Source organism: Lissotriton helveticus, chromosome 6 (genome assembly GCF_964261635.1).
Source record: "Lissotriton helveticus chromosome 6, aLisHel1.1, whole genome shotgun sequence".
Classification (NCBI taxonomy): Eukaryota; Metazoa; Chordata; class Amphibia; order Caudata; family Salamandridae; genus Lissotriton; species Lissotriton helveticus.
The window spans coordinates 732806244-732831749 of record NC_136067.1 but is presented as its reverse complement, the minus strand read 5'-3'; the positions used below and the strand labels follow the sequence as shown (position 1 = coordinate 732831749).

Below are 25506 nucleotides of genomic sequence, written 5' to 3'. Positions count from 1 at the left end.
GTCAATGCCGCGTGCGCAAGATTGTATTTTTGAAGCGCGAACAAGAAAAAAATTCCGCCAACTCGTGAATTGCGGATTTTTGGGCAATTTCGCGCATCGCAAAATTGCCAAAAATTCGCAAATTCCGCGAGCGGAACAAAATTTCCACCCATGCTTAATTGTTTCATAACTGCATTTACCACCTCTTCCCTAGAAGAGCCCACTATGACATTGCCTCCTTAGTGACAGATTACCACATCTTTGAGCATGTACACCGTGCAATGCATTGTCCTCACAATTATCTCCTTCAGCTAACTCAGGCAAAGTACTCTTATGAGAAACATAGCACTTTCAGGCCAGGAATGCATTTCAGTGACCTATTCACCCAGTTGCCCCATCTGCTCACAAAACAGTGACCAAGTTCCCAAACCAACCATATTGCGAGAAACTAGAAGAAAACAAAAGACAGAAAGGGGATTAGTAACAAAGCACCTACAAAACCTATCTCAATTCTGGGTGGATATATTGGTTGTAAGAATTTGACTGCCACGCCCCAATCCTCCTGTGCCTATAATTCCACCCCTGCTTCTTTCATTGCAACAACTGTCCGAAAGGAACGGGGTTAAAATGTTTATGGTCCAAATCAGCGGTCTCTAGTGTGAAAGAACATACACTACCAAACTGGCTGCAGGATACTGGGCTGAGATCCTTGTGAATCAACAGCAGAAGCCCTTGTATGACACGATGCAGCTCTAAGTATCTTATCATGGCTGTGACAGGACGCAAGCACTTCCCTTAATATGACTCATCGCCTTTTGCCAACTAATCTGTCTTTGATCTTCGGAGCCTAGCCCTCAAGTAGCCTTGACCAAAGGTAATTTCCTTTCTTCATAGCCCCCCTGCACATCCCTTTTTGCCTTAGGCACTAACTTCCCTGCTTGTCTCATAAAATGCCAGAGTGAAGGGAGACTACAAATTTACCACCGTAAGGTAGGAGAAGCGCACAGCTGGCAATTGTTTTGTTAATAGTGACATTTTCTGAAAGTATATGGGCCTCCTACTGTCTCTAGGAGTTTAATCAAAGCAAGCCCATTCCTCTAACACTTCTTTCTCTAAGAAGTAGTTTGAATGGCTACCCCTCGCCTGCAGCTTGGTGAAAATCGACATTGCTGCCTATGTGCATAAGCGGCTAAGCGCCCCCTTTCTTTCAATTTCTACACGCAAACCAACCATTTCTTAATAATGAGCATGTTCCCACACCATCCCAGCTAAAAATATTTGGGTGTGATGGCACCATGTTCCTTCATAAGACTTCTTAGTTTTGGGTGATAGAGAAGTTGAAATAAGCCATGGTAGACGTGGACACCAAGATACCTACGTAACTCCAGGAAGGGTGTCATGTCCTCCTCGGCCTCTGGGTGGAAGACCTGGAATTCTGTGTCTTGGAATGAGAGAAAGCATCAGCAGCATTATTCTTTACACCTGAGACATGTTTAGCTTTAAACAAAATGCTCGGCTTCAAGTAAATGAGAACTAGAGTCTTGAGTAATCTAATGACCAAAATACACAATGCTCCCTGCTGATTGGTCACGCCTACCACTGACATGATTGTGACCAAAATATATCAGAACTGTCACACAGGCATTTGCCCCAGACCTGTAATGTAAAAACAATTGGGAACAGTTCTATTAATGTAACTTTTTTTTTAACCAATCTGGCCTCAAGCCATGTGGTTGGCCATTGAAACATGAATCTTTCCCTTTCCAGACCAGCCTAAATTCAAACCTACCTGCTGCGTTAGTCTGGAGTCCTAATTAGGAGGGAGGAAGACCAAAATACTGAACTGTCCAACTCACTCAAACTCTTCCAAATCCTCAGATCCTCCTGTTGTTAAATGTACAATGTACAATGTTTTGCTTTCTCTCCTTAAGCAAACCACTGAGGTACACTTGAAATCTTCTACCTCCCACCTGGGAGCTTGCATTCCCCCAAATCATAATCAATTCAATCATGAAAATGTGAAGGCTACCAATTGTCCAACTGTATTTTCAGGCGCGGGGGATACCCAAAGAACACATTTGTACCTTCTCGCATGCCTGAGGCTCTTTGAATAAAAATCTTGAATAAATTAATACAGACTCCCTCGTGTTAGATTGTAATCCTTTAGCCATATACAAATATTGAAATGCACATTTACTGGAGAAGATAGAAGGGATTACCTAAATGTACAAAATAAAATTATTATTATTTGAAACGCAGAGTGATAAAGCAAAATGTGCAAAATGTCTACAGACAACAGACGTCCTGGACAGATAGAAATCTACTGTACACATAATGTAGCCTAACATAGAAAAAAGCAGTGGAGAAAAACAAATAATATATGCACATCTGTGGCAGGTGTCTTTGAATGCATTTGTAATGTTTTTACAAACCTGTTCAACCATGGCCGTTGTAGATGCACACACTTACATTGAGACTTTCTAACACACAAAAGCATTGGCAAAGCCAGGAAGTCTTGCTGCTGAGACCGACTGGCTTTGCCAATGCTTGGTATGTGATTGAACAGTCTAAAACACATGCATTTGAAATTTCTCAGTTAATGCATGTACTGAACAAAGCACTGCTTGAAACAGTGAGCAGTGAATTCCTCTGCCCATTTCGGCCCTTTGCTGTCTGTAGCACATGCATTAACGCTCAAAAATTCAAACGTAAGTAATAGCGCACTTTAGAAAGTGCAATTGCCTATAAAAGGTGCAAAGTAATGCCTGCCCTGCAGAAATGCACACCTCAATGATACGCCCCATAGCGCTTTTGGAATGAGAAGCAAGTCTTGAAACAAATTTCCCAGCAAGACCTCCTTGAACAGGCCTGATAAAGATTATGTTCTACTGATGGCGGTCTTATGGGAATCTTATATGGAAAAGTTCTCTAACTACGACAGAAAATGGTTGATATCTTACAAGAATTAAATGGCAGAATAAAATGGCTGGAGATGCTTGAAATGTGCGAAAGTGAGGATACTTGGCTTTGGATAGGCTTTTAATGACATATAGAGATGGCCTGACTCCAAAATGACTGCACAAAGTGTTCAGAGATTGCATTTTTCATGTTCAGTGCAAGTTTTTTTTTGCAGGAGCCATACTAGTATCGGGCTGTCACGATCTACAATAAGAAAAGCCACATTTTTGTGTTTTTACGGTCAAGCTTGCACGCAACCCTTTACAACTACATACAAATATGTATTCGTTTCATGTACTGCAATATAAAAAATAAAGGACTTAATACAATGAAAAGTGTGATGATTCTTTGTACAGTTGAGGTTTATAATTTCTGGTTGGCTACCTTATGCACTCCATTGGAGGCGGAACAATGCAACAAATAACCAGTATCATGTAGTGAGAAATGTGTTCTGAAGCACACCATGCATGTATTTCAAAAAAGAACAGCGACAAAAGCTCTGGCAGACATATGTGCTGTAAAGACAGACATGGGGTAAAAATGACATACAAGATTTGCCTAAAAGCATTAAGTGGTGGGTGGACTTTGTTGCAGACAATATGGCGACATGACTGGTTTTCTATCTATCTACGCAGGTTCTTGACGTTAGCAGAGAAGAGAAAGAAGAGGTATTCTACGGGCCAAGACTTCCGTTTGCATCCAACGGGATAGCAGCCTGCTTCCTCCCGGCCCCGTACTTCACCTGCCCCAACCTTCAAACCTTGCAAGTGCCTCATCACAGGATCGGCACGGTGTGACCTTGAACACAAGTACTGTTAACAAGAAAATTCACTGTCGGCGTCAAGGGCAATCGAGTTTCCGCTCTCGAGGGTGGCGTGGGAAACTTCAGATTTAAAGAACAACACCCGGCACAAAAGAACTATTCCGAATCTACACTCCATCCTCTCTAAGCCACTTCAAACGAATATAAATTGTTTTTTTTGTGCACTGGAAACTCTTTTTTGTCTGTATACAGCTTGATCAATGTCAACAACAGGTTGGTATCCCTGTTCCACTGGAGAACAAAATGACAGACTTATTTGAAGAGGAAAACATTATTATGCAACTCAGTCAAAGTCAGTAGTTCTAAAGATTTAAAGACCATAATAAATTTACATTCTATGTAGTAGTCGATTTGTGGTAGAATTACTCATCACAGCGACATATTCCCTTATCATGAGAATAATCGTTTCAGAAGGATATACCTACACTTAATTCAGCTGGATGGCTCAGTCGGCTCATGCATCTGTATTGGAGGTTTTGTGAATCCTGCATGTTGTACGTTTGTGTTTTGGCCTTTTGTTCGTTTATGGCTCATTAAACGAGTGTCACCGAGTTTCAGTAATAACACTGATTATCTATATATTTCCTCCTCAACACAGTTTTTAGGTCGAGCATGAGCAGCGCATGCGCTGCTCTGTGAGGCATGCTCTATTCAAGTATGTATTTGAAGCTCCGCCCACTCTCTGCCCATATTTTTCATTGGCTTGTGTTATTGTCCTTTGTAAATGCTGGCTTTTGAATCGTGAATAGGCTTGTTAGTCCCTCCTTGTTTTCATTTGTAACCTCCCATGAGGACTGGCCTTTTTACTTCTGTTGTTACACAGTGTGTCTTATTTAGTCTGTAAGTGTAAGCACTATTTTCTTTAATGAGTTTCTCCTACTGCAGACACATCATGCTAGCCGGCAACTTTCATCGCACCACGCGCACTTTCACTTTTCAAGCAGCCTAGGACAATCGAGGCTGCTTCTTTGAAATGAAATAGGTCTAGAATTTACAAGAGTTTGAGCTATTGACATTGTAAATGCCTTTTATTTATGTGTTAATTATCAAAACGGATAAATAAAAGGCATTGTCATTTACAATACCAATAGCTTAAACTCTCGCAAATGAGAGACCTACTGCATTGCAAATGCTTGTTATACCCTGGAGGTGTGTCTGCACATTGTGAGCCAGGGACTCCACTGCCACTACTAAATGCCGAAATGCTAAGGCCCTCCTATCTACCATGCCTTCTGTATTGTCTCTCCCAGGGGATTTGGGGTGAAGGAGACCGTGGGGGTTAAAGAGGGGAGGGTGGGGTAGAGAGGCTCACTCCATGCACCCTGCGTTCTCCTTTGTTATTTGTTACCACTTTCTGGCTCTCATACACCACTCAGCCTGAGGGTGGGCAGAGGCTGTCTTGGGAAATTTAAATAACCCTCAAATTACACTTCCTTGATAATTGTTGAGATTTCAGAGGGTACTGCCAAATGAGCTTGTGCTAACTCCTGCCAGGCTTCGGTCTTCTGCCCCAATTCAGGTCGTAAACACATCCCCTGTAAGAACACGAGGCAGAGCTAACTCTGGTGCTATATTTGGATTCCACACTCTTGTTGTGCCTGGGAGACAGTTCTACCCTGAATGTAAGCATCCAAGGTCTTGTTTCATAATCAGACAACCAGGACATTGTGGCATGGATTGGCAAATTTTGCAGCACTCAGTTGTGTTTTTTTGTGATGCTTTGTCAACCCATATCTGGTTGTCATGTCCCCAGAAACACTGAGGGTCCAGTAAATCCACCTAACGTGTTCAATCCAGAACTTCTCATTTTGAAGTGTAGCAGGCTGCACAAAAGAGGGCTTCAAAGCAGTGCCAGAGCCAATTTGTACAGCAAAGGACGGTGAGAAAGTGGTTTTGTTGGCGACATTAGCATTTTAACCACTGCCACCCCTATTTGGATTGGAAGCAGAGGTGCAGCAATCATTGGTGCATTGGAGGTAGATACACAAGGCATCCGTAATACAGTTGATTATTTATAACCATCCAGAGCTCTGTTTTGTTTAAACCCTTGGTATTCTACTACCTGAACACAACTTGTAAAGAAAGTCCCAAAAACAACTCAAAGTTCTGTTGTCTGTTATTAATAGTCCCACCCGCCTCTCCTTCCTTCTATTGTCCATGGTTCTTGCTACCACCCACCCTCCTTTGTCTGTGGTGCTACTCCCAGCTACCATCCTTCCTTCCTTTGTCCATGTTGCATCTTCCTGCCCATCTGTACTCTGTCCCTCCATTTTTCATGTTGCCCCCTACTCGCTATAACAAAAAAACAGCTATGACATGCACACCCTCCATTGTACGTATTGACCCCACCCACCTTCCATGTTGCCGTGGACCCAGCAATAAAAAAAGCGCTGTGATGCATCCAGGGCTGACTGCGTAATAACTATTTCTACCCCACATACTGTTTCCTGGTTGCCTCACCCAAAATACATCCTCCCTCGCTACACTTTGCCTCCCGCCCTGCCCCCTCAATAATTTTTTTTTTAAAACATGCAATAGCACAGCCAGCATCCCTGTGCTTTTTTTATAATAAAAAAAACTTGCTGGCTATACAAGATAGCTTAAAAACCCATTAACAAAGCCAATAGCTCTTGTTTCATAGGTGAGGCCTATAGACTTTGTCAATGGGCATTACATGATTTGGTTTCTTTTATTACTGTTACAAGTATGCACACTTTCAAGAAGGGCATATTGGTAATTAATAATTAGCTCTGCTTCACAAGTGAAGGTTCGCCTAAACCCAGTTTACCAGCCCCTCCAACAATTCATCTCACATTTTGCTGAGAAAAGAAACGGAGTCACTATTAAACACAAATGCACACTCCTTTATTTAGAAATGTGAAAACGCTTTTATATATGAACATTTGGACAGGATCTTGGTTCAGAAACTATTAAATCGTGAGGGCTTGTCAGAAGATTTGTATTCAAAATTGCAGGTTTGATCAGCGCAGCACTTCCCAGTGTGTCAACAAGGCATGCTGCGCAGATGAAAAGAACAGGGAATGAAAAAGTCAGCGCAAGCGTCCACGCTCTCTCCCTCAAAGCATTTCTCATAGTGTGGACAAGGCAAAGGGGAAGCCATAACATCTTACTTGGAGCATACCTCTGCTGTTTATCACGGCCCCTCCTTGACTATCTGGACAGGAAGTGGCAACATTGCTGCAGCGAAAGGAGAAATACTGCTCTCGCGCCTACACCGAAGTTTCACTGATGGCAGGAGAGGAACGTGATGACGTGCAACTTATCAAAGCTACGAGGCGTCTTTTGTTTCACTAAGGAAGCAAGGGAAACAAACAAAACGGGGAGGTAATGCATACCATTTAAGTTTTTCACAACAAGTTAGTTTAATTACTCAGCCATCGCGAACCTTTGCTAATATTGCGGGAAATTGGCGAAATGCTGGAGGATTTGCTTAACCTAAATCACAATGTGCTGTAGGATGCGCATCTAGAAAATCTCGCTTTCGAAATTCATTTGACTCTTCTTGAGCACAACACAGGCTAAAACCCTCTTTGTGAAGTTACCTCCTGAGAACAATGATTAAGTATAAACCCTTCCTTGCTCAGCTGTAGTAACCAACAGTGGTGTCTTGTAACCTAAAGTGGTGGGGAATAGTCCCTGGCTGGAATTTCAAACAACAAGCCTGACTTCTACTTGACACGCTCGCTCAACTCGCTCGCACTCAGTCTTACTAGTTCACTTACGCTCAATCACACTTGCACTTACTTTTACTTACTCTGACTCCATCTCGCTCATTCTCAATCTGACCCAATCATTTTCAACTCAGTTCTATTCATTCAGATTCACACGATCTCACTGTGACTCACTTATTCTCACTCAGCCGGCTCCCTGATTCACTCAATATCACTGACTCACTCATTCTCTGATTCACTTAGTCCCACACACAGTAACACTCACCTACACTCACTGCTTCTCCTATTCATTTTCACTTGTACTCATTCTTCTCATCACTCATTCTTCTCCACTCTAGCTCACTCCTTCAATGACTTGCTCACACACAGACACACACACATACTCTCTCACAGACATACAGTCACACACAGCATTTACGTTTTTTTTCCCTTTTACTTACCTTGCAGCCTGCTCATGTTCTGTTTGAAGTTCTGCCAATTTCTGCTTCCAGTGCTGGAGTGTGGTGAAACTGAAATATGCGCAGTCGTATATTTGCGGTTCCAGCTCCTGCTATCTGCTCTTAAACCCCATATTTTCCCAACTCTGGGACAAGTAAAGAAAGGGTGGGGTGACTGACCGGCGTGTAGCCACGGACACTGCAGGGCTTAATCCTGCAGCGCCCCTGGCTACCTTTAGCTGTGAGGCTTTGGACATCCAGGATGGGAGAGGCACTGAGGTGTGCCAGGGCTGGAGGTTTCACTATCCCTGGATAATCTCTCTGATGGCTGGTGCAGGTGCCTTCGCCAGCGATCAGGCAGTGTTACAGCAAGCTGCCTCAGACAGTTGCTGGACGCCCTTTTTTTTATAATACCAAGAGTGAATAATAAATAATTATTCAATCATGGTATAAAACGGTCCAGAGAACGAGACGGGCGTAGTAGCCCTGGGGCCTTTAAGGGAGAATCGCTCCTCGTAATCAAAATGATGGCTTTCATCAGAACCTGAGTTCGAAACTCCTTCCGCAGTGCCTCCCTCCTCCCCTGGTTCTGTGACCTTGAAGTCTTAGTAGAAGTGAATGTGACTAGAGCACTATGAATGTTGCCACCAGAGCTACAGCATATATGGTGTACACTTCTCGGTGCATGGTGAGTGACATTCAGAACTAGCTGCTAGTCGTTCAAGAGTGCTTTAAAAAAAAAAATCTTATTAAGGTTTTCAAGCTGAACATAAAACACACATGTCGCTACTTCACAACACATTCGCTGACATTCCAAAAGTAAATAATGAGAACCAGAAAAAACTAAATTCCAGGTGTCAAGTGGAGGGAGAGTAGTTCACATCAGGATAGTAGGACATCATCGGTATATAGTTTACATATACCACATATCCATAAAAGGGAAGGAGACATCGGGTCTCATCGTCGTGATCCACTGTAGAGTCTAGTGTGAGGAGATGGTCTCTGACAGATTAAGAATGCTCCAAATGCTGAAAACCCGAACCTGCAAATTCTTTATTTGTATAATAATCCCAAGCATCAGACTGGATCCAGAAAATTCAAATCTCATTGCCGGTAGGAGGCTCTGGCTTAATATCATTGCCGGAAGTGATATCCAATGACGTCACCAGAACCATACAATGTCCACCCCACAACGTCTGTTTCCATTCATTTTTTTCAAGCCTTAGCGGTGAGCATATAGTCTGGCATCAGCATTGAGTAGTGCAGTATCACAATGCAATATCTGATCTCTTATTAACATTCCCTAAACGCATCCATCAAACGAGGTGGCAGGTGGGCTGGTGAGATATCGCTAGGTAGATACAGTATCGACCTCATTACGCAGGTAAGTAACTACTTCTTCTCATGGATACTTCCACCTGCAGATGCCTCACGTGTAGAATTGATTTCAAAGGAGTATCCTCCACTGGAGGAAGGTTGATATGCGGTTAGTTAAGAATTGATATGGCGAAGTGTCCATATCTATGCATTTCAGAGGCAGTAGCGCTTAGTGAAATTATGGAGGGACGCCCTGGTAGCAGCTCTGCAGATCTCTGTAAAAGGAAGATCTTTGGCAATGGCAGAGGTGGCCTGATGTAATTAACCCAGCTCCCTTCAAGGAGCTCTTTCTTGGCCAAAGCGTAGCAGGTCTTGATTCAGAGAACGACCCACCTGGGCAGAGTGTTTTGAACCGTTTTGCCTTTTTAAGCACCACAGTACCTGGTCATCCAGTCATATGTCCTTGGTGCAGTCAAGAAAGTAGGCTGCCTGCCTAAGAATCAACCTATGCAGCTGCTCCTACTCGTAGGATCGGGCAGTGATATAAAGTCAGGAGGTTGATAGACTGGCAAGTGGAAGGGGGTCCCCATCTTTGGCAAAAAAGCAGCCCTGGTTCACAACACCAATTTATCAGGGTTTAAAAGCGATGGGAAGGAATTCAAAGCCTGCAAATCACTGATCCATCTGGCCAAAATGATTGCTACCAAAAATACAGTCAGAGCTAACGTGTAACATGCAACAATGGTGGGGCTCAAATGGTGCCCCCTCAGGTAAGTTAGAACAAGGTTACAGTCTCACTGGGCAACAACAAAGGGAGTTAGTAGATGTAGATTAGCTAACCCATTCCAGAAACACATCAAAATGAAGGATTAGAATATGGAAGGCCGGTCTGGGAGAGACAGTAACACCAACAGTGCTGCCAAATACCCCTTAACAATGCTGATCGTACACCGCCTTCATGCCAGGGAATGTGCAAATGTAAGAGCTGGGGCATCTTAGCCTGCAAGGGATCTATGCTGTTGTCAATGCACCATGCAATGAAGTTGTTCCATCTCCCAGTAAGCCGATTTTGTGTGTGTATGTGTGTGGTTTGGGTGAGTGGAGGGTGGGAGAGAGAGAGAGAGCGAGCTGACAAGACGACGTATACCGAAGTTCTTGCTCAATTTCCAGGCACGAAGGTGGGGCCTCGAAGATTGGGATGCGGTACCTTCTATCTCGACTGGGAAAGGATGTCCAGTCTCAATGGCACCTTGAGTGGGGGACATAGGGAGAAGGGGCAAAGGTCTACATACCTACCACACTCTTCTTGGCCGATCTGGGGCAATTAGAATGATTTGTGCTCGGTCTTATCGATTCTTCCTTACTACGTAAGGAATCAAGGGTATGGGGAAAATGCATAGAGCAGCTGAAAACTCCACCTCAACTGAAATGGGTCCACCAAGGCACCCCTGAAAGGACACTCGAGGTGTGGAGGTGAACAAGTACACATAAGGAGTTCCCCGCTGGGCGAAGATGTCCCAAATTATGTCCGGTTGAAGTTGCCACTCGTGATTGGCAAGATGACTCCAGTTCAGGCTGTCAGCTCTGACATTCAGAGACCCCGCTAGGTGATTGGCGGTCAACCTGTGTTGTGCCCATTAACATAGTCTCAAAGCTTCCAGGTAAAGGAGGTGAGAGTCCACTACCCCTTGCTTGTTCACATACCACATTGCTGTTGTGCTGTCTGTCAAGATCTGGACGGATCAACCTTGGATGGAAGGCCTCGAGCGCCAGCTGAATCAGCCGCAGTTCCAGCAGATTGATGTGAAGAACCTGCTCTTCTTGAGACCAGAGGTCTCTGATCTTCCGATGAGCCCCCAACCACAAGGTGGTGTCATAGTATGGTTGGCAGGGGAGTGCAACACCAGCACTGAAGACCCCACTTTGATTAGCCAGATGCCCAGGTATGGAGAAATTAGGATGCCCAACCTCCTGAGATAGGCCGCAACTATTGCCACCACCCTCAAGAAGATTCATTGTGCCGATGTTAAGCTGCAGAGTACCACATATTGTTAGAGTTTAGAACCCACCACAAAGTATCAATATGTCCAATAAGACCGCAGGACTGAGATGTGGAAGCACGATCCTTCCTGAGGAAGAAATTAAATTCCCTGAGGTCCACGATAAGAGGTGGACAGCCGTCCTTCTTGGGAAGAAGGAAATACTGAGAGTAACATCCATGTCCTGCTCAGGAACTAGCTCCACAGCTCCTTTCCATGGGAATACTGTCACTTCTTGTTGCAGGATGAAAAGGTGGTCTAGGGAGTGGAGGGGGAGGATCGGGATGGGATTGGGGTTGGAGCCTGAAGGAAGGGAGAGCTATAACCTCTGATTTTAAGGAAACACTGTTCTAAAGGAATGGAGCCCAGGCCAGCAGAAAGGGGGACACACCCCCTCCCACGCCACCGGATCTGTGTGAGCTTGAGGAAGAGAACTAGACTTGATTGCCTGGGGTTGCACGGGAGGAGGAGGCTTCCTGGTGGGTTCCATTCCTCTGACCGTACATAGTTTGACCAACAGATTCTGATGTTGCTAGGCTAGGGGCTGGATACACTGGTGCTGACAAAATAAGAATCTTGTGAGAAGCCTTGAAAATATTGAAACTGGTGATAGTCTCTAGTCGGCAGCGGTAGCTGTATTACAAAGAAGTGGGCTGTCTCATAGCTTACACTGATTCTCTTGAAGGTGGAATCTGCCTTCACCCCAAATAAACATGTTCAATCGAATGGGTGGACCATTAGATTAGTCAGGACATCTGTGGAGAAGCAAGATATACGCAGCCAGGAGTGAGGCCTTATGGAAATAGAAGTGCCCATTGTAAGTGCCACATAGTCAGGGGTGTCTATTTCAGACTTGATGATGGAGGGTAAGGTATTCTGACTATCCTGTACCACTTACTTTAAGTGCGCCCTCATATCTTCAAGAAAGTGTTGTGTCACCATCTGGGCCATGTCAAACGAATCATGGGTGTAGCACGCCAGAAGGCACATGGTGTTGCGAGATTTCAATGCTATGTTGACCACAGAGAAGATTATTCTTTCCTAGGGCCTCCAGGCGTTTGGAATCTCTATCCGCGGGGACTGATAGAAAGGCATCAGCCGAGGAGCAGGAGGTCTGAATCACTAGGCTTTCTGTGGACAGATGTGTGGATAGGAAAGGTGGATCACCTGAGGCAGGGCTGTATCTTATTGTTACGAGCCTGTTGACTGCCGGCACTGAAGTTGGCTTCTCCCAGGCTGCCATTACCAGGTCTAGGATGGAAACTGTTAAAAGGTAGCAGGGTTCCGAAGACAATACTGTCAATTCATATACCTTATCGTCTGCACCATTGTCACCCAGAATGTACAAGTTTAAGGGATCAGAGTGAGATTCAAACAGGTTCTAGATTCTGTGTCTGTAAGCCTACTCTTCTAGTAGCCTCTGTTTCTCTGCGTGGCCTGTTTTGTGGTACGGTTTCTGGGAGTGGGGAAGAGTCTGCTGGTGTCAGTGAAGCCAGCCATGAGGTTGGTGGATTTGGCATTGTGCACTGGAGCACTGGAGAGAATGATTGAGGGAATTGGTGTCTGTCCTGGAGGAACGGATCCAAACGGCCTTGGAGTCAGAGCCATGAGAATAAACATTGGAAGTCTATATGGTGCTTTGTGCCCCAAAGGAGTAGTGGTGTTTCTCATGCGAAGATGCTGTAAACAGCATTTAAAAACACAGCCAGGCCCAAGGTTGGATTCGGGAATTCAAGGTATCATGGCGGCGGGTGTTCCATAACCGAGACCTGGTGGCAGTGGATTGGGAAAGCTGGTGGAGGTGGGGATCGTGATAGTTCTAGGGATGGGCCCTGTCAAATCACTGGAGCAGGGCTGCTCAGAGAAGGTTGAACATGCTCCACAAAAAAACGCTCCGGCTCAGACAATGAGAAGCCTGTGGGAGTCGGAGGGCATCTAGGGGACTTACCTTTGTGAGGTCTCTGCTTTTGTCGCTTACCTGAGGAGTAGGATGATGGTGACCTTGAGTGCTGTCTTAAGTGACATGGGCTACACCTTTCATCCTGGGCCATGAAAAGTTTGTTTTACTAGAGGCTCCTAGATGGCCTTCGAGGTCATGCTCGGGTATGATTTGCAGAAGAAGGAACCAAGATCTGACCCGAGATATCAGAGACAAATAGAGTGGGGGTCAGTGATTGAAATCGTAAGGACACAATCCCTAAAGGGCTTGAAGCTTGGGTGGAGACATACTGCACAACAAGAAATGTCTGTGAGGAAACCCCCCACAACGCTCAAGGACCGCGAGCCGAAACTGACCCGGTTGTGCCAGGGTGGGCGCTATATGGCTTCAGTGACATCTGACACCACTTCCGCTGTTGATACGAAACTAGCACCCTCTACTAGTGACATGAGAGCTTTGAAGTTTCCGGATCCAGTCGTACACCTGATATTATTCCGCACGCAAGGAATCTGCAGGTAGAAGTGTTTACTAGAAAAACACCCTGTAATCCATGTTGCTCAATGTTGTCTATAAAGGAGTTTACATATTCAACTAACCAAGAACACACAAATTCCTTAATAATACTCCATATGTGTTTACCCATCAGTAAACCATCCCATTCGTGATAGGGAATACGGAGTAGGTAGTAGAATATCTGGAATAGTATGATGAGGACATACGGCTATATTAAAACTAAAATCTCCACACAAAAATTCAATGTCAAAGGTCGTAGGACATTCGAAGTGATTCAAAGCAGTTTCGTTGGGAGGGGAAAATAAAACGCACTGTGTAAATTGTATGAAACGAAATCAAAATTATATGTAGCTTTTACTGCCCAGAAACAAATGAAAGCGGAAATAAATACAGACTTTGGCACAGACCCGAACATCCCCCCCCCCTTTCAGCCCGAAGATGTCTCCAACATAATTTTGATAAAGTTTTGTAATGCCGGTCATTTTCATCGTGCTGCCATGCTAACCTATGGGGGATTTTGATTAGATCTAAAACATTTGTAATTTAGGAAGAATGTAGGTTTCTAAATTCTAAATTTTTCCCCAGTATCAGAGCAGCACAGTTCCAAAACTGCTTGGTAATACGTGCAGGAATTCTACAAAGAGGACATTACATTTCCGTCATGCTTTGTATGAACTTAATTTAGTAAATTGACTTGACAAAGACTATTTAAATAAGGTGGTAATGTTGCTTAGGAAGAAAAACGCGTGATCTTTGTTTGGGGACTGTAGAAAACAGAGTCATAAGACGGAAAAAAAGGGATACACATTTAAGAGTTGTTTTGTCCAGGAAGGGTTCCCTTACTGCAGAAAAACAATCCTGCCCCTAACGGTGACAAACTTTCACTATGGTGCGAGGGTGGCTGCGTTGGAGCTAGGCAGCACATAGGGGGCCAGCACAAGGAGACAGTAGAAATGCTCCATGTCTTTGTAAATCTGAAGAATTTCTTCCCTCTTGTTTTCATGTAATGTTGCGTAGAAAGATGCCTTGCTGGGTTGCATGAAATAATGGTATATCTGCCCCCTTGCTATCGGAGCACCAGTGTCACGATGCAATGCAGTATTCAGTACACTTTTTCTTTTCTACTTGAAGCCTTCAAATCCTACATACAGTCTACTTACCTAACACATTGAGCTCTTGGCCTGATCGGATACTGTTGTATCATGTTGAAGGCATTCACTATCAAATTCTTTTCCACATTTTGCCCTGCTCCTATAGCCACCCCTTTTAATTCTATGCATTGTGATGCAATGTCAAAAGATTCCCCACATGCAATGAAATTACATACTTCAGTACCTGCAAATACGTGTGTGAGAGACTCAAAGCTTGTGTGGTTTCAGTACCTGGTTTGTCAAGAACCTTTTTAATTCACTAGTTCTCGAGTCCACCCAAAGAATTTTTAGCATTACGTAAATTACAATGATTTCAAATTCTGAGCAATCATTGGCTGGTGAAGAACACCACACCGGTGAACACACCTCATCATTTCAAAAACGGTGGTTTCCCTCAAGTCGTTATTAAAATCTTAGGCAAGCGTGAAATGAATTTACGTGTTTTTTATTCCCTTTTCTAGTTACCCAATAAGGTTTCTGATATATAGCTTCTATCTGAAAGCATTAGAGTCATATTTATATCACTATATATCAAACACATAGTTCTCGTATACAATGTGACGTTTGTAATCATATCTCCCAAGTTTTCAAAGTGAAATAAAGATAATGTATCTTCCACTTAATCATACTTGTAATACAAAAAGGGCTGATAAATTATAAATCGTACATTTCTATCACTCAAATTCAATACCTCTGGCCTCTCATTTACAGAGTCATCTGCATCACCATCAAGCATCAGGCCAATGCAAGTTGGAAATATAGGATTCAAGATGCCGAGTTACATAAATTCTTAAACTTGCAAAGAAGACGGTGGATATGGTGTTCATGAATTGATATCAGATGTGATGGTTAAACGGCTCTAGAGAACACCTTTTGTTTACGATGGATATCTAGCTGAAGTTGTCCAAAATCTTCACAAAATCCGACATAGGAAACCCCTTTTGGACGCTAAACTGGATATAAAAACTGTCAAAGTGTGCGAATACATATTTCTGCTACAGAGGTCAATAATACTGATCACTCTTTGCAAGCTTTCACTCTGGTTCTACAATTGCAGACTGGGACTCTCTCAGGTCTGCCTTAATTGTATTCTAGATTTTAAGAGTGTAAATTCCAGAACAGCATCAAACACATTGCTTTGGAAGTGGCACTGCTCCTATTTGGACCAGAGGCAGAAGAACTCCCTCTAGCAGGAGGAAACTCCTTCATTTTGACTTGGATATGCTTCAAAATGGAATAATACGTTTCAGCCCAATGCACCCAACTCCCTATCCCAGAGTCACCAATGTGTCTTCATCCTGTAGTGGAATTAAAACCGCTCTTGTTTCTCTAAGCCAAACAAAGTAAGCAAGATGCCTATCTGGCAGAGCTGACTACCCTTAGAGCAAGAACCTCACCAAAATGGGATGAGGCTTAAAAAAACGCACACCAAAAAATCATAGCATTCTGGCAGTCCTCTGGAAAGGTATCTAACGATTAAGCCACATTTAGCTCTTGGGATAAGCTTTTCGAGCTTGAGATATCACGAAACAGTAGCAAGGCTCTCCAATAGACAACGAAAAGCAGCAGACACAAAATCCCTCCAGGGCTGGACCAGAACTGCAATGTGCTACTGGGCAATACAGTCCTCAAAGGATGAAATTGAAAAGAAAAATATTAGCATGTTCTTTCAGACAATTTCCAAATGCCTGGGTACTCAGCCAACAGCTTAAACTGGCATACAGTTTACTGTCAGGCATTCAAACCAATTAGACAGAGTCTCCTCAGGCTCTCACAGTCCTATCGGCCAATGGGTAAGCATTTATGACAGGCACAGAAAGCATGTGGACCATGACTGTTCGAAATGGTTGAGACATGTAAAAAAATGTAGTATTCGAATCACCAAGTTTCAGTGGACATAAAATCCAGGCATATGATTTAGTGTGCCAGGGTAAGCTGAGCATAAGTTACTGAATATCGCAAACAATCCACTAATATAGTACATTACTTACAGTGCAGAATTCTGAGGGGTGGGAGATATTTTTAAGGCCATTCCCATTCATAATTAAAAGTAATTTCAAAAAAGTGACAGTAAGAGTGCTTCCAAGATGCCAACGGAAAGGGGCCATGGCCCTTTTTTTACTGAGGGGAAGAGATTTCTGGGGAAAAACTGTTTACCTATTGCAGAAGTACACAATATTTGCGCAGATTCTCTGTGGTAACCATTATTAATGGAATTGTAATATTTGGACACATTCCCAGTCATACTTCTAGGGATTTGTGCAAGTACCCACGAGGTACAGGCATTGGTTTAGGAAGAGGACATTTCTATAATTCAGCTTTTTATTCCAAGGATCAGGCTGTGCCAATCTTGTTGACCATTATAAAGTAACTTACAGTGGTTTGTGTAAAATAGGGCTAGTTAAGCCTTTCCCTGAAAATGTTAATGCTTATTCTGTTCACATCAAGTGGACCCACATGTCATAATGGAGTTGTATGTTTTGCAAGGAGCAAGCAAAGGTACTTTGCTCACTTACTGTAAATATCAATAAAATTACATGAATTAAAACATGCAGTTGGATAATATTTGGTAGAACCTGCCTCGCCGTGTGATTTTGTCCAACCACATTTTGGGTAGGAAGTACTTGGCCGTGGTTTAAAACACTGTCAATTTATGGGGAGAAGTGGGTATGTGGCATGATTTCTGCAGGGTGCTATGCAAACAAATGATGGACGGAATGCTGAGTAAATCATACATTCTCCCCCAGTCAAGAGATCTGGGTTAAATCCATTGTTCTTTTGCTCACTATGCCACCCCAGTTTAGACCCAGCCATATGCAAATCAGTCTTGACCCTATGCCTCATGGGAACAGTCCAGACCGAACTGCCAAGCCAGGTCAATGATTTCAGATTGGCCACCATTATCACCCTTTATACTTGGTGTAAACAATTTTCTCACTAGATAAGCATGAGTCTCGTACCTTGCAAAACATTGGAAGAGACCTGTGCTTTAGGGTGCACAATGGAGGGCAATCTACTCAAGGAAGGAGGACCCACGAGGAGAAATCCTAATTTAGAGCCAAACATTAAAGGTTAAGAAACCACTTTGTATTTACCAAATCTTTCTAAAGTATTGGCTTTATATATTTTTCTACAGCAACTCAACTACAAGTAGGTGGCTTGATATTAGAAAAATGTTGGTGCCTGGGATTTCAAGTAGAAATACTGCTAATGAATCTTATGTGGCAAACATTTAGAATCTTTCAAACCTACGCGAACAGAACATTTTAGACCAAGGCTGTAGGGCAAAAATTTTGAAAGGAAATATTTTGTAGAAGATGAAATAGTAGGGCTGGCGACCAATGGAAAGGGTAAAAGTCGAATAGCGTACGAGTGAATAATGAGGTGGGTTTAACACCTGGGGTGAAATTAGTCAAAAGGATGTGTTAGATAGAACGGTGGACATTAAAAGAGAGCAAGTCAGAGGACAGAGAATGGAGGATGAAGGAACAAAATATACCACCTGTAAATGCTCAGGGTTTCCAAGTCCAAATAAGGTGTGAAGAGGAATGTTTTCAGATTTTTTCGAAATAGGTCTTCTTGATATTTCATCTCTTTTGGAAGGGAGTTTCAAAGGGATGGGTTTGCTCCTAAAATGGCAGATGGGAACATGCATTCTACTTTGTTGTTTTTTAAAATTCAAATCTTAAAAGCTTCTTACCCCATAAGGCCCGCATTATAGAAGAGGCGCGCGGCGGCCACCTTTAACAGCGTGCACAAGCCACAAACAGGGTGAGTGCAGCCTATCACAATGAATGTGCTGCCCCCAGTGCAGCTGCAAATTAGTTCCTACACATTAGAGAAAGGCCGACAGGCTGTTTGAAGCTGCTTTTCACACTGCAGGCGGCAACCTGGTCAGCAATTACAAGGGGTGGGGGGATATCCCCCTGCAAGCGGATGCAGCCATGGGACGCCCACTCCCTTCCAAGGGGTGCTACCTCATGGGGGTGCAGACACTGCACTCTCCCGCCCCAACAGCTCTTTAGCCTCTGTACCCTTGTCTGTAACATAGCACAGGTGCAGAGAAAAACCATTTCCTCATTTGCATGGGGAGTCCCCCGAGGCGAACAAAAGGCGAGTGCACATGACTGTTGCACCCCAAGGGGATTTTTGATCATACAGTCTCAGGTGTTTTGCCCCCTCTGGAATTTTTACGGCAGAGTTTACCTAATCAAGTTTTAAAAGGTGGATGGCTTTGGAGAATATGCAGCCAGTTTAAAGTCTGCTTAAGCTATGAGAGTAGGAACAGATCACGATCAGGGAAGACATTACCCATGTCCATTTTATTTATTTAACTGTGCTGTCTTGTTACCCTTAAATGGCGCAAAGAGGTTTAACAGCTGTACCCTTGGATTATACTTTGGTACCCCAGATACTGTGGGTCACGAAGGTAGCAGCAGGAACTGCCACACCGTTTACTTTCTGTAGTTTTCAGTTGCTGCCTTTCTACCTTCCTTACACTACAGCAGTACATGGAAGGTTATTGGACGCCCAAGGGCGGGAGATGAGGTTAGCCCTGTGTGGTCACCAGAAAATCTAAGTGTGCATTCTGTTACCACGAACACTGCCCCTCTCTCAGGTTTTGACCCCTAAATGAATTGAAATTGAAATTACACTCGTTTTGAAGAGTCCTTGCTGGTATGCATGATTACCACTGTTTTGTTTGAAAGTGAGTGAAGTGTTAACAAATTCATAGTGAATCTGTTGTGTATTTATGTTGTCTTAACGCACAAAAGCTGCAATTTCATTTTCAGTGTGATGTAATTAATGTAGCTTGGTCCCATAGTCACGGTATCTGTCCACATATTGTCTTACCAAAAGCTGAATTATTGCAATGAAAGGCTGTTTTGCCAAAGTGGCTATATTTATTCACAACATATTAAAAAGCCCTTCTCAAATCGTGATCAAAATCTGGTAAACCATCACGAGGCTTGTCAAGTGCTTTGTTATTAGTGATGGAGAGAGGTTTCTAATTATTGACAAACTGGACTTCTAATAAAATGAATAAAACATTTGAAATAATAAATTGTCATTTTTGTTTTTACTTGTGTGTCTCATTCACCACGAAGGGGCTCATCTCGAGAAAAGTGAAAGTAAAACTGGATTAACTTTTTGCTTTTTCTTCGTAGGGCATGGCTGGGCAAGTTTCTGCACATCCATGAATCAGTAGATTGTATGTGTGACAAGCTCATAGCGCTTTTTTCCAAGGACTCCACGGTTTTAAAACATCACAATTCTTAGATCACTCTTAGGAAACTGCTTTTAGGTCTCTGGAGGCAACAGTCTAATATGGCGATGAAGTGTGTGTGTGGGGACTCTAAAAGGGGCCTGGCCTAAATAATTAAGGCCGTGGCTTAACTCATGCAAACTACAATTATAATTGGTAATTATAAATGACCATCACTGAGCGCACTGGTGAGAGGCCAAGTATTGGATGAGAATGTAATCTGAAACCTGTTCGGACCCCACTGACACATGCTGCTTGACCCTAAGCTCCAGGGTTCTGAATTGTGTCAGCTTATGAACACCCTCTCAAACAGAACTCACTCAGACACCTAAAGGCAACTCAGATAATATAAAGCATTCAAACACTAGGGAAAACAATAATTTAGACATGTAAAGCAGACTTCTTGGCTTTGCCAATACCTAGTAAAGTCAATTAAAATGCAAAAGTGCACGAAAGCAAAGAGAGTTGAGAGGTTAACAAATTCAAAGTCTACTTACAGAAATATGCATTATATATATAGTAACATATTTCTAAAACAGTTTGGCAAAAGCAATAGGTCTCAAAGGCGAGACCTATTGGCTTTGTCAGTGCTTGTTTTTTTATATATATATGTATGCTGCAATGCTCCTGTCACGTGTTTTGTTTCTAGAACCATGAAGCTTATAATGCTTTGGGTAGTGCTTACCTGCAGCATAAAAGCACGCATTCACGCACTCCATGCTTGAGCCTATGTACAGTAACCCACACCATAAAAAATGTATTATGTGTGTGACATACAAACAAGCAACTTATAGGTCTGTGGCAATTTTGTGCTTAGGAGAAAAAAACATTACACTTTCTAATAAAAAAAATTTTAAAAGACCATACGCACTAAAACCTTTTAACTTTTTCAGCCTCATTTTTCTATCACTAAACGGACATACTATCTAAAACATCTGCTCAAATCCTCTGGGCTAAAGGGGTTTGGAGGGGATATCAATGCAGTGGTGGGCCTTCTGAGATATAGTCCATGGGCAAACTCACTTGCAGTTCAGGGTCCAGTGTGAGGCCTCTCCTGGACCCTGGGATACATCAATCCAAGTTAGGGTCTGTGGTGAGGTTATTTTCGAGTTAGGACTTTCAGATCAAGGAGCATAGGTAATATCACATCAAGGACTTCTGGGACATGAAAAAATAATGTTCTATCTGCACATTATACCCCTTTTGAGTTTGATGGAAAGAATCCTTATACTACGCTTGAGACATAGTTCTTGATCCTTTCAGGTTATGAATTAAGTCAGACTAAACAGATTAATTGAGCAGATGGCTTTAAAAATTGAGGGCCTTATTTACAAAAAATTATCACAGTGCAGTGCTGCAAACCATTTGGCTGCGCCGCACTGCGTTAATTCCGATGCAAAGGGATGTGTCACATCTACAACAATATGGCGGATCCCTTTCCTCACCCCAGCGCAGGCGCACAATTAGATGCCATGCAACAACACAGGCATCCTTGCACCATGGTGCAAGGTTGCCTGCGTCCCAGAGATGATTGTTTTTAAAAACAATAACAAGAGGTGATTTCCTCCTCCAATGTGTTCTGCAGAATGCAGCACTCATAGAAAGTGGAAAAAAAACGAGAGAAATAAAAACATTTCTCCTCGTTGCACCTCTCTACACCTCCCCTGGGGAGGCATAGCGTTCTGACGCATTGCCAGGTTTACTATTTCTCGTAAATCTGGAAATGCGGCAGAAGCCATGGGTGTTGCATGGGAACACCCACTGCAACATCCATGGCAGCCCCCCTTTCATGCAGTGTTGCGTGTAAAGGGGCAATATTTATAAGGACACGGAAAGCCCTGCAGGGTAGCTTTACGTGTCCTTGTAAATATTGGGCACTAGGTTACGCGGCAGGTGTGTCACAAAAAGTGACGTACCGGCAGCACAAGGGGCTTGTAAATAAGCCCCGAACATTTGCTGATGTGATCAATCATCTACCTTCTACCAGTTAGGTTAACCTTTCCAGTTATAGGGCATGCTGTGTCGTGCATTGCAAAGAGTTTTATTTCCATCTGGATAGTAAGATGCTTCTAGGGCTGTCGTCTGTGGTTTGAGGGAAGCAGAGAATATGGATACTAGAAAGTATTTCCAAATCTGAAGTCTGTTTGAAATAGTACTGAGATTCAGGGGGACAGTATTCCAAAACCAGTAGGTAAAAACTGAGAAAGGACATGTGTGGGCTCATACTCCGCAGAACATACAGGAGAAGGGTACCAGATCTCACTGCTGAGTTTGGGATGTACTATGGCTACTTTTTAGTCAGGAGCCAGGACCTAAAAATGCTAGCTGGACCGTGTGGATGATCTTGTACTCAATGTGAAAATGGACGAGAATGAAAGGTCAAGGGATAATGCCCTTGACCACACCTCAAAAATGTGCATATTCGAGCTAATAAACAAGCATGGTTACATGCGGCTGTGGCTGTCAAAAGCATTGTGATTGCACACCATAGCCTAATACGCCAGCGATTGCTGCATAACATTGTGCACAGCTATCATGCTGCAAAAAACACAAAAGACAACCCCACCAAGAATGGACTATATTACATTTCATGATTCAGGCTAGGCCTCCAGCTGAGGTAACCAGATGTTATTAGACATTATCCGTGACGGGTACTTTCAGGCCCAGAGAAATGAACTGTTAACCATTCTGTTTCTAGACAACAATGGGAGAAAGATTTCACGGAGTAGTGAGCTACGCCCGATGTCTCCCAATAATGCATTCTGTTCCAGTCCAGTAGAGCGATCCCTCTTCCAGATTTGGCACCTTCTCCCTGCCCTCAGATCTGGCCAATTGCCTCTAGTAAACACTTGCCCCACTCCCACATCCCAAGACAACACTCTCAACCTTGTACTCTGCCGATCAGCTGGTTGCAATGCGCTTAACCGCACTTCACCATCTTTCTTTGATCTCTTGCTGGATCACACATCTGTCATGACAGATACTCTTTGAGTCCGACTGCAGCAGTATCTAAATAATGCTCATCCTTCAGCTTTCCATGTCATATCACAACCCTGATACTTCTGCAAAACAGGGTTCAAAGAATTTACCTTGGGTACTCATCTGTGCGGTGGTATCTACCATCTCCCTTGTCTCAAACTCACATCATATTCTACAGATCTGTGTCTCATGATGTTCCAGGTTTATGTAGAGCGCTGCTAATCACCCATTAGGGTCTCAAGGCGCTGTGGTGGTGGGTGGAGTTCTGCAGTTCAGTCAAAGAGCCAAGACTTGAGGTCCTTCTATAATTGAGTCAGTTAAGGTGATTGCCTGTGAGGTAGAGAGAGATCCAGGTCTCCACAGCGAAATAGGAGAAGGATCTTCCTCTGGCCGAGCTCTTGCAGCTCCGTGGGATATGTTTCACTCCATTGCGGCAGGGGCACCCTTCCGGTGCAATTCATCTCTCCTGTTTAGTAGTATGCAACATCAGCGTCTGTGTGCCGAGACGGCCATTACCTCTACAGGGTCAGTGCTCCCATATTTCTGTTCGCCTGCACTTTCTTAACTTATCTGCCCTATGTAGGACCTCCATGCTGTTGCCAGTCTCACCCATCATCGACTTGTTGAAAAGAGTAGTGATAACAGAGTAGAATCAGCAAAGAACCAGGGCCCAGATTTACCAAGCCTTTGCGCTAGACAGCACACAGTGTGCCAGGGCAAGGAGAAAGCAGAAATGTGACATATCTTTGTAAATATGGGGTATTTCTGATCTCTCCGTTTCACTTAATGCAGCACAGCAAGTTTCCTTGCTGAGTCGTGTTGCGTTAAATAATAGTAAATATTTTCCCAGGTTTCTAGCTCTTTGTCAAAATCAAGATGGTTTTCACAAAATCTGAGCATCAGGCATGTCACATTCCAATCTTTGACCATGAGAACTAAAACCGAACGTCCTCTTATTCTTGCTTTCTTAAACTTGGTAATGGAGAACCAGATGAGTATTTGCTGAACACTGCAAATTTCCAGGCAAGTGTCAGAAGAGGTTACAGCCAGCATTTAGAAGTCTTTTCAAGGGGGGCTTGGCTAGCACCAAAGGGAGATGACTGCGTTTCCGTGACTCTCTCTGAGGCGACGCGGAGACCGGTGGACAATGCTGCGTTCATCAACACCGAGAACCACTGAAAATGAACATGCGGTCATCAGAACTTTGGAGAAAGACGGAGGAGTAAGTGTTGAAGCTCGCAGAGCTCCATAAATCATTTGCTCCCTCATTAATGTCATGAGTGGCTTCGTCGGTATGACGCCTGCCATCTTGGAAGCATACCTGAGTTAGGAAGAGCCGGTTTTCCCACAAATTATTCACTCAGCGACCTCTACAGTTTGTAATTCTTCCACAGGCAGACAGAATAAGAACATTTAACCACTTGGGTCTTAGAAATGACTTTGAGCTGTAGACTATTTACCTCAACGCTCCTTAATATATAAAGCTACTAAAGTTCATGTTGCTGAGGTAACAGCTGCCTATGACTTATACAAAAATGCCTGAGCTTTCTACATTACAGTATTGATCTGGAATTTGTACTTATAATACATAGCGCTTTCGCACCTAAATATTTCCAACTGAAGTTACAGAACTGTGAAACAAGTCTTACTGGGACAGCTCACTCACTGTTTGCTTGGAGGGGTCTCATGGGCTTTCCTCTAATCACTTACCTGTGTACTGGCTTGACTGACTCATCGTATGAGCAGACTGAAGAATACAAAAGCTCTGCTGGCACCTTCAACTTGCAGATTTATAGTCTGTTCGAATCCCCCCGCCCATTTTGCCTCCATGGAGGACACTCTGAACTCGTCACTTAAAATTGCTTCTTCATCCAGTACCAACGCTCTTTCTACAGCTAACATGCGTCAACCAAACGTTTGAAAAAAGATCCTCCTTCCTCACCAAAGCAGACTTCGATCGTCTCTATGGACCTTCTTTTGGAGGAGATTCACACATTACATCCATTTGTAGAAGAGACAAATTCCAAACTGCAAGTCCTAACAGATGGTTGGAAAAGGATGGAAGAAAGAATCACCAAGGTTGAACACAGCGTGGAGTCTCTAGGTACATCCTGTTTGAAAGTAGAGGCTTTTCAAACCCAAGTCACATCTCTGCAGAAGCAGATTGAAAATCTTGAAAATAGGAGCAAGCGGACTAACCTTCGTATATACGTTTTACCGGAAGGCTCTGATCCTATCACTTTCTTCAAATCGTTTCTACCGACAGTTTTGAATATGCCGGTGGGCACTATTCTGAACATCCAGCGCGCACAATGTTTGGGCCCTCCACATGCATCATCTTCCAGCATGAGAAAGCTGAGGGGAGTTATACTGTATTTTCTTGAACACACTGATCTTTTCAAGGTATTGTCAG

At 43.4% G+C, this 25506-nt stretch overlaps 2 protein-coding genes across 5 annotated transcripts in view; one reads left to right on the top strand and one right to left on the bottom strand.

Annotated features, from left to right (window-relative positions):
• KLHL32 (kelch like family member 32) overlaps positions 1–4110 on the top strand; it is a 945199-nt gene extending 941089 nt beyond the window's left edge. For all 3 annotated transcript variants that reach the window (XM_078646842.1, XM_078646843.1, XM_078646844.1), the window contains one exon: positions 3573–4110. In XM_078646842.1, coding sequence (XP_078502968.1) covers positions 3573–3734 — 162 coding nt within the window. In that variant the 3' untranslated portion in view covers positions 3735–4110. The remainder of the gene's footprint in view (positions 1–3572) is intronic.
• Positions 4111–6921: 2811 nt separating this feature from the next.
• Positions 6922–25506, bottom strand: part of MMS22L (MMS22 like, DNA repair protein) — a 602587-nt gene continuing 584002 nt past the window's right edge. For both annotated transcript variants that reach the window (XM_078648222.1, XM_078648223.1), the window contains one exon: positions 6922–7071. In XM_078648222.1, coding sequence (XP_078504348.1) covers positions 7050–7071 — 22 coding nt within the window. In that variant the 3' untranslated portion in view covers positions 6922–7049. The remainder of the gene's footprint in view (positions 7072–25506) is intronic.